The sequence below is a fragment of the Asparagus officinalis genome, chromosome 8 (genome assembly GCF_001876935.1).
Source record: "Asparagus officinalis chromosome 8, Aspof.V1, whole genome shotgun sequence".
NCBI lineage: Eukaryota > Viridiplantae > Streptophyta > Magnoliopsida > Asparagales > Asparagaceae > Asparagus > Asparagus officinalis.
Window position 1 is genome coordinate 76,264,078 of NC_033801.1, and position 10,048 is coordinate 76,274,125.

At 37.1% G+C, this 10,048-nt stretch overlaps 1 protein-coding gene across 1 annotated transcript; it reads left to right on the forward strand.

Annotated features, from left to right (window-relative positions):
- On the forward strand, positions 1,345 to 9,460 carry LOC109820361 (beta-carotene isomerase D27, chloroplastic). Its single transcript, XM_020386487.1, has 7 exons — positions 1,345 to 1,612; positions 1,941 to 2,080; positions 5,502 to 5,594; positions 5,705 to 5,766; positions 6,427 to 6,533; positions 9,022 to 9,111; positions 9,225 to 9,460. The coding sequence occupies exons 1-7, from the start codon at positions 1,363 to 1,365 to the stop codon at positions 9,263 to 9,265; spliced, it is 783 nt and encodes a 260-aa protein (XP_020242076.1). The 5' UTR covers positions 1,345 to 1,362; the 3' UTR covers positions 9,266 to 9,460.

Genomic DNA, 10,048 nt, shown 5'->3' on the forward strand with positions numbered 1-10,048 from the left:
CACCTCCCCTCCTGCTATAGTGCATCGAAATGATAACCTAACTTATTTTTTGATGTGGATGATCTACCTTTGATGGCAGCCACAGAGCATATGATAAGTAGATATATACAAGCACCCTAAGTTGGCTCTGATACCACTTGTTAGGACAAACCCGGGGCCTAATAGAACAGGGTCGCAACAAATAGTAGAGCAAAAATAGAGATAAAATGATAGACACATAGATTTACACGATTCGGTACAAAATTACCTACGTCCACGGGCAAGGATAGAAGAATCCACTATGAGGAGAAAACTCTGGAGTTACAATCTCTCTTTACAAGGAGATACTCTCTCTCTATTTTTTTTTCTCTCTCACTCTTCTATATAAGGAGTTGTTTCTGGGATGAGTTTTTCCTTAAGGATTTGGAGTCTATTTATAGTTTTTGGAAAAACACTATGCATAATAAAATAATAATATTTTACTATGCTGTGAGCCCCGCCCTTTTTGTTTTCTTTTTCATTTGTCAAAAGTTTTGGCTAGGCTTGGCTTTATTAGGCACCTGTTGCTGACATATAGATCCTATGGTTTAATTGAAGAGGATGATAAAAAAATCTACCACAAACTTAGATTAAAAATGTTTCAAAAAATTCTGTACGATATGGATTAAATTGTGTGTACTTTGAATGCACCAGCATATAATATATGAGAAATGATAGAGGCACACTCTCCACCACACCTCCCCTCCTGCTATAGTGCATCGGGGCCCACTTGAGATTTAAAATTTAAATCTCAAGTGGCCCCCGGTGTACTGTAGCAGAAGGGGAGGTGTGGTTGGAGGTATGGTGGAGAGTGTGCCTCTAGTGCCTCCCATAATATATAGCACTGCAATGTACTACTTGTTATCCCAACTTAAACTACATAATTTATCTAGATACATATCTCACTTTCAAAAAATTATCTTCTATCATCCCAGTAAACTGTTCCACTATGAAAAAATTATCCCAATTTGAATAATTATTCCACATTAAAAGTTTCCCCTGACTACTCTTACTAATTTTGTTGGACTTTTTGTAAGCATTGAAATCGAAAATCAGAAGTTCTCACTTTAGTACTTCCGCATGTTTTCCTCATGCAATTACTAAAGTGGTAAGGTCTATTATGCTAAAACCTTAACCCCTCATTAAAAAAGATTTTTGTTCTGCCGTATACGCTATTTTCTCATATATCTGACCTGTGCGATGATTGTGACATGAACCGGGTTTGAATATAACATGTTATTTTCACCCGAATCCGAACTACACCCCTTCGCACTTATAAATATAAAACTTCAGCTATTCGCATAATACAAAGCGAGTTCAGAGGAAACCTCCCTCCCCCTCCTCATGGAATCTAGCCTTCTTCTCCATCATGGAGGCCTCAACCCTCTCTCAGCAGCAAGGAAACACACGCAGAACTTCGTTGCAGGGCTTCAGAGGCCCACCCGCAGCCCGAAAGTGATATATCCTTATCGGGTTTCTGCAGTCACCACAAAACCCGTTAGCCCGACGGAAGAGAAGAAGACGGTGTACAGTGATAACTGGTTTGATCGTCTCGCCATTCGTCACCTCTCTCAAAGTGTTCAAGCCGCAACGGGTTCGGATCAATAGTCTAAGCTTAATTAATTGTTATTAGTATCGTTTGGTTAATTGCGCATAGCCCCCTCTTAGCATATGTATATCACAGCTAGATATGTACCCCTACGAGAGCGAAATTTTTTGACCCTTTCATTTCAACGGATGCAATGGATGTATCCATCTATTTGCCAAAAACAGAAACAAGCAATATCTCATGTAAAAAGGTCAAGAAAAACAGAAATAAGCTAGATATAACCCAATACTAGATAGGGTATGTGGCAATGAACCCTTTTACTGTTGCCTAGGTAATTATACTACTAATTATGTTAATTTTTAATTTGTTATAGGTTTGAGGAACGAAAAGGAAGGGTATGATAGCTTGATGGAGGCTGCGAGCATGGCAGCGAGGAATTTCGATGTGAAAGATCAGCAGATGTTGGTGACCGAGGCTCTTAAGAAGGCTTTCCCTAAACCCATTCTTGGAATGGTGAGCTTAATAATTAATCAAATGTTCTTTTCTTGTTTCCTGTTTCTGACTTAATTAAATATTAGCTAGGCAATGACCTTTCTTGTTTGAGGTTCTTGTTTTGCAAATGCATCTCTAATTAATGAGATTGAAAGCTCTTCCAGTATTAATTAACCTCATGATGGTTAACTTTTTTTCTTTTTAGCCAATTTTTTTTATCACCCTCCTAGTTGCTCAGGTATATGACATTCTCCATGGAAGTGTCTTGTATCCATTCGGTTAAGTTATAATTTGATATATGAAAAATTCCATGAGATGGTTCTCTCACCCCCACCAAAAAAAGAAGGAAGGAAGAAGAAGAAGAAGAAGAAGAAGTTGATGGGGGGGGAGACATAGCTAATTAAAATATCATTTGAGCTCACAACTCAAATTGAATTAACTCAATTTGTATCTTGTATGTATTAGTACTGTAGCCCATGGATGATTGTGTTTTCAATTATTGGGGATAAACTATTCTGAGCATTCTTAACTCCTTATTAAGAATAATTAAAACCGAAATTAAGGCAGATTTATATATTAATTACTAGATGATCATCAAGGATGCGTGTGTTTTCTGAAAAGCTAGCTAAAGATGCTTGGAAGATAAGAAACGATAGAGTCACACTATAAGACACACCACCAACTACACTCCCTCTCTCTCTACAGTGCAGGGGGCCCCACATGTGATTTTTAAAAAAAATCACATGTGGGGCCCCCTGCACTGTAAAGAGAGAGGGAGTGTGGTTGGTGGTGTGTCTTAGAGTGTGACTCTATCGTTTCTTATTTTAAAATTTACAAGAGAAGTTCAATTTTTCTTAGAAATGTGCAATTAACTTTATAGATCGATATATATTTTATTCCTCATCTGTAGTTTGACATATGTACATGTATCCTCTAAGAGAGACGCTACAGGCACACTCTAAGGCACACCACCAACCACACCCCCCTCTCTCTACAGTGCAGGGGGCCCCACATGTGATTTTTTTAAAAAATCACATAAAAAATCACATGTGGGCCCCCCTGCACTGTAGAGAGAGAGGGAGTGTGGTTGGTGGTGTGCCTTAGAGTGTGTCTGTAGCGTCTCTCTGTGGTTGGTGGTGTGCCTTAGAGTGTGCCTGTAGCGTCTCTCTTTTAAAATATAGTGAAGATATGATTATGAATACCGATATGATTACTAAATATCTTTATCAAACATGGTGTGATTATTAATATTTTATACAAATTTTGTCTTGTAGTGAATAAGGTGCTTGGAGTTTAAATCCTATCTATATTAGGATATAAAATCTAATCTCTATAGATTTCAAAGCTATGTTTCAATTTTATATTAAAAGTATCTAGACTTTCTTACTATTAAGAGATGAATGACATCTATTGAGCATTTCCAAGTATCGTTTTGACCTAGGGAAAGCATATAGATCGGACTAGATTTATGCTTAGATGGTTAGATGATAAGTATATTTTGAAACATAATCAAATAGGATAATATTTTTGAGCTATTTTGATTCCATTTTATAAGGTCTAAAGAGTTTAGAACTCTGAAGGGTCCTCACTTGACATGTTTGTTCTTGTAATGTGTGCAAAATGATCTGGCTGACCTATCTAGTAAATAAAACTGTTCGATGAGTTTTGCCTTACATTGCTAACAAAATTGATGAGTCATCACAAATCTCACATTTCCATTTCTATTAGTAAAAAAAAGATAGTTTTGAATTTATAGTCCGCCTTACACAACTAGAATCCAAGTTTTTCTTCCAAAAAAAAAAAGAAAAGAAAAGAAAAGAGGGGCTTGTTACCAAAACTGAAGGCCCAAGGCTCGGGTTGGACCTCAATGTCACCAAAACTGAATTATTCTGGCCCTCCCAGGATCCTAGGAGTTTGCTAGAGGGGCTTTTTCCCTTGGATATCAGTCGGCCTCGTGATGGGGTGAGGCTTTTAGGTGGAGCGGTTAGCATGGAGGAGGAGTTTGTTGGTGGGTTAGCAGCCAAAAGGGTGGCTAAGGCGACTCAGTTAATGGAAGCATTGGACCAACTTAGGGATCCTCAGTGCGAGCTCGTCCTTTTGAGGGCTTGTGCGGGCTTGTCCAAGCTGTATTTTGCCTTGAGGACTTGTCCGCCACAGCTGTTTGCTAAGGCGGCGACTCAGTTTGATATGGCGCTTCGGAGGTCAGTCGAGAGCATAGTCACATCCGAAGGCCCAGGCTTCGGGGATCTCCAATGGAGGCTAGCCACTTTACCTATCAAGGCTGGCGGGCTGGGGGTATACGCAGCGGCCGATGCCATACAGTTTGCTTTTGTGGCCTCACGGATTCACTCCATCGAGCTCCAAGACCACATTTTGAGAGGTTGTGGCGAGGTCTCTTTAGGCGAGCACTTTATTTCCGCCCGGGCCTTTCTTCAGGCTAAGCTACCGGAGGTTGACCTTCTTCAAATCACCACTAAAGGGTCTGTCCCCCCAAAACCAATGCATTACTTGGCAGACACCTTTTTTGGTGGTATTTGTAGAGATCTAGCGACGGAGTGTCAGAGATGTCTTGTATGATATCCTCCGAAGAGCAGGGATCCCATCAAAGAAGGAAGCGCCGGTCAACTTCCTCACCCCTCCTGGAGAGGCTAGATCTACTTTAAGGCCGGCAGACGTCCTTGTCTACAGTTGGAGCGGGGGGAAGCACGCTTGTGTTGATCTCACGGGGGTGTCTCCATTGGTGGGGTTTGGTAATGGAGTGTTCACTGTTGGGCATGCAGCGGATAGAGCGGCAGAGGCGAAGGTGGGCAAACATGATCAAGCTTGCAAGGACAACCAACACAGTTTCATCCCGTTCGCGTTCGATACGTTTGGTTTCCTTGCAGCTGATGCGGTGGAATTCCTCAGGAGGGTACAAAAATTTATGAACAAGAATGTGGCGACGGCGGGATCAGCTGAGTATGTGTTTCGTAGGCTGGGTTTTGCAATACAGAAAGGATTAGCGGCGCAGCTTGTTGCCCGCTTGTCATCATCACACGTGTAATATATGACTTGGATCACACAAATATTTAATGTTTGAAGATAAAGAAAAGAAAAAAACAAAAAAGAAAGAAAGAAAGAATTTGTTCCTCTTTAGATTAAAAATACACAGAGATGGAACCAAATCTAATCAAATTGAACATTGAGGTATTCATATTTACATTTTCTAATTTCTTGGCGTGTAAGCACAAATTAATTAGAATTTAACTTCTTCAACCTAAATTCCAAGTACAAGTTTTTTTTAGTATTCGCTGAACAAAAAAACATGTTTAGTTAATTTATAGTAGGTATAGCTCTCCTCTCATACCTCCATCAAAATTCACGTAATGGGTAAAGCTTGAAGCGCAATACCCTCAATTTATGCATTAGAAAGCCTAGTAAAGTTTGATGTTGACTTGTGCAGATAAGAGCTGTCACACCCCCATCAAAATTTTCAAGGGAATATTTTGCCGCCTTCACCACACTATTTTTTCCATGGTTAGTTGGAAAATGCGAGGTACTTCCGATGCTTTTAAATTTCAATTGATAAACTTGAATATGCTAAGATGTTTTTTATGTAGAATTTATATATGTGTTCTGAAGGCAATATTAATGTTATGCTACAAGGTTAGAGAGTCTGAATTCCACGGAAGAAAAGAAAAGAATGTCGTCTTCATTCCCAAGTGCAGGTACTCATTTAATAAAAGCCGTCCAAATAAATCTAATTTATTTATGGACATCATAAACTTCAACAAAAAATGATTAGAGCATGGGTAACTACAATATCTTTTCTCGTACGATAAATAAATGCAATTTCAAAAGATGACTCCAATTCATCCTCAACTACTTAAACTTGAGAGTGCATATATAGGAAAAATTTGCAAAATAGATCTATTTTGCTAAATATTAGCAAAACAGACCATTTTGCTAAATATTTAGGAAAATAGACTTTTTTTGGCCAACAGGGCAAAACAGAACGATTTTGTTAAATAGACCAATCGAAACATTCGGGATTAGTAGTCCCGTATGATTTAATCCCCCATTAAATCATACAGGACTACTAGTCCCGTATGTTTCGATTGGTCTGTTTTGTAAATCAAAATTTTTTTTGCCTGTTAGTAAAAAAAGGTCTATTTTGCTAAATATTTAGCAAAACGATCTGTTTTACTAAATATTTAGTAAAATAGGTTTATTTTGCAAATTTCTTCGCATATATAATAAGTTTTTCGTTTCTTTTTTTGTTTTTACTACTAAATATGTTAGCAACTTGCAGTTGAAAACGTACCACGAGTCTCAGTGGAGATAAGCGAAGAGTGACTGTAAGTAATTAATTTGTTGAAATTTGGCAGGTTTTTGGAAGGAACCAATTGTGCAGGAATGTGTACTAATCTATGCAAGATTCCATCTCAGAAGTTCATCAAGGACTCACTTGGGATGCCTGTTCACATGTCTCCAAGTAATTTATTTTTTTCTCTCTCTTGCTGAAACAGTATAAGAAAGTAAAATATAATTCCATTATATCTATGGCAAATCCATACGAACATTGTAGATTGATCAATAATCCCAAATATTTTAATAGCAAAGAGGAAAGGAGAGGAAATTTTCTCAAAAGCCTCGGTAGTCTGCTCATTTTGGGATAATCTAAAACGTACAGAAACGTCACTTAAACCTTGATTAAACTTTTGTAGTTTTTGAGTCTATTTTCATAAAAAAATTTAGAGGATGGTGGTCAAGATTTTTGAGATTAAGTGACATTTTCATTTTTAGAGTTATCTCAAAATGGATTAAAATTCTTTAGGGTGGGAGCGGATGGGAAATTTATCCTAAAAGAGAAGGAAAACTCTACAATATGTTTCCTTAGCTAGCTCCTCTTTGTGGATAAAGCCTAGTGAGAAATGCACACTTAAGCTTCGGATGAAACAAATGATAATTCCAGTAATCTGGAACAAGAAGTGAATACTATAATGTCTATGATACATTAACCAACTGACATATTGGTTCATATGTTCTTTTATATGTCTTGTGCTAGGGTTGGGCACGGACCGGTTCGAATCGCGAGCCAAATTGGCCAGTCCGGTTTGAGTCTAAACCCGGCCAAGTACGCGGCCCATACTAGGCCGAGCCCAACCCGACCCATACTAGGCTGAGCCCAACCCGACCCATATATTGGTTGTGGTTCATGGGCCGAGTTGGATTTTAATCTAGATCCGGGACCAAAGGAGTAGGCCTGATCCACTGTAGGCCCGGCCCGGCCCAACCTAGCTCAACCCAGATTTAATTATAAATATTTATTTTTTTTTCGCAAAATATAGATGGCCCTCAGGCAGCTAGGCATTTCTTCAAATTCTGAAGTATGTATATCTATGTGTTTAAAATATTTTTTTGTGTGGTGTTTATCTTTGTAAAGTTCTGAACTATGTATATCTTTGAGTTTAAGATGTTTTTCTATGTGATGTTTATCTTCGTAAAATGTGTGTGTATAAAGAGTTTGAAACAGGAAAAAATAAATTAAACATAATTTTACAGATATTAATACAAGTATAGTTTAGAAATGAAAAAAATAAAATAAAGTAGTAAAAAAACTCATGGGTCGACTCACGACCCATGGGCCATGAGCCGGGCTTAGCCTGGACCGCCCCTAGGCAGGTTGTAGGCCAATCTGAGTCCAAACTCAGATCAGGGATCAGAAAAGTAGACCCCTCACACATTTTGACCAATTCTATATGGCACTCCAATATACTATAAATCCCAAATATTTTCCCGATATTTGCAACGTCATATCTGCAACATGATGTGGATTTTTACTGTTTAATATTTTTTAATCCGATATTTGAAATCTTGATTGTATAGAAGTCATAGTGTCAAATTTTTCTTGCATATATAACATAAGTAAATCCATGATAAAAACTAGCAGAAGGACCAAGCTGTTCGTAGAAACTATAAAGTTGTGAACAGATTAAGAACATTAAACATGGAAGGGCCAACTTGAAAAGTTTAAATTGGAGGATGTTGGGGGTCACAAGGAAACCACTATGTAGGTAACAAGATTGAAACAATTGAGACCCTTGAATTTTTATAATATTTATGTATATTCACATCACCTCTCAAATTAAGCACATAAACCGCAATAGAAAACACTATGGCCTCTCCCCTTGTGTCACAACGGACGGAGGCATTTAGCAGTGGCCATTGTTTCATTCAACAAATTTCCTATGCATGTCTTCCACTTAAATTCATGCCTTCCAAATTTTTCGTATCTCACTCATTACAAGCACTTCGGTGGCATTATTGACCAAACCTAGATACTTGCCAATAACAAAATAAATAAAAGATTGAAGTTTCATTCCATTAGAGAAAGAAAAGGGTTAGGGTAAATTACACTAAACCACAAGAACTTTCAATATTGTGGAGTAAACAATAACTTTCAATATCATACTAAACAGCCATTAACTTTTGCACAAACCCCCCGATATCTTTTGGGTAAATTACACTAAATCCCCAATAACTTTCAAAATATACTTTTATGTTGTTTTTTGTTTCTATTTCATTGGAAATGCAAAACATTGAAAGTTCTTGGGGGCTTAGTGTAATTTATCCAAAGTGCTAATTGAACACACCCCCAGTAACTTTCAAAATATCTTTTTGTGTTGTTTTTTGGTTCTAATTTATGGGTGCTTACCGCAAAACATTAAAAGTTCTTGCCGAGAGGGTCAATTGAACATACACCACTTTGTATCTTTACTGTTTTGAACTTACTACCCTTACAGTTTCATTGTTGTAGATTCACCTCCTGGGTTAGTTTTCGACTCATAGACTAACTAATTTTACCCTGGGATAATATCTTCAAAAAAACCAAGGGTCTATCTACATTGTGTAATTAACTCAAAAATAAAATAAAATATGGTAACTCTAGCATAGAATTGCTAAATTGCTGTAAATTTCAGATTTTGAAGACATGAGTTGCGAGATGATCTTCGGGCAGGAGCCACCTAAAGACGACCCAGCATTGAAGCAACCTTGCTATACGAAATTATGTATGATTTCAGTACTGTATATAGAACTAGACATTAGTCCACAACATGATCAACATAGTTCTTAATTTTCATTCTTTAACTAATTTTATTGCTTCTCTGATTCATTAATGCAGGCGTAGCGAAGCAAACACATGGAGTGACTTGCTCCAGCTGATAGATATTATACACGTACACATTTACCCTTACCTACTTAAAATAAAATATAATATTGTGTTTTAAGATGTTCTAGACCAATTCTTACCTAAGATCGTGATCAAATATTTGTCCCCTTCTTTTAATTCTCCTTTTCTTTTCTTTATACTGTTATCGACCCATCATAAAGCCAAATATTCCTGGAGACATTTTAATGATGATGTATTAATCCTATATTTATTTGTATTCCTATGTTTTGCCCATTTTTTTGGTCCATTTTTTTTCCTATTAGGTTACCAATTACATTTTTTTGGTCCATTTTTTTTCCTATTAGGTTACCAATTACTAGATTATCTCCCCTAGGCAAGGATTCTCTGTATTCTTCATCGTAAAGAGCCGCTACAATTGGCTACATGGATTAAAAGATATTTTTACATAATTTAAATCAGGGTCGGCCTCGAGGTTTGGTTTTTCCTAGCCCAATCCAATTTTGGTTGCCCATTATATTAAAAATTTGGTACGAACAATAACGACAAAAATGAATACATATAATACCATTTAGCGTTCTATATTGGGCTCAAACTGATAATATTCTCTTGCAAAATCAAAATTCATATAAGAAAAGATTATATTTGTGCTACAATTTAATTCAAAGAAAAATACTTCACGAATTTTTTTGAAGTGAATTCTTTAATTAAGTCATCATACTCGAGTTTCTCCAAGTATTTATTTTTAATTGATATCATTGCCAATCCATTCAATCAATCCTGTGGCATGGTAGTGCGAAGATAACATATTTGAAATC

Coding starts and splice junctions, on each gene's coding strand:
- LOC109820361 (XM_020386487.1), top strand. CDS start 1,363: ATGGAATCTAGCCTTCTTCTCCATCATGGAGGCCTCAACCCTCTCTCA. Junction 5,595..5,704: donor GGTTAGTTGGAAAATGCGAG/GTACTTCCGATG, acceptor TTATGCTACAAG/GTTAGAGAGTCTGAATTCCA. Junction 6,534..9,021: donor GCCTGTTCACATGTCTCCAA/GTAATTTATTTT, acceptor TGTAAATTTCAG/ATTTTGAAGACATGAGTTGC.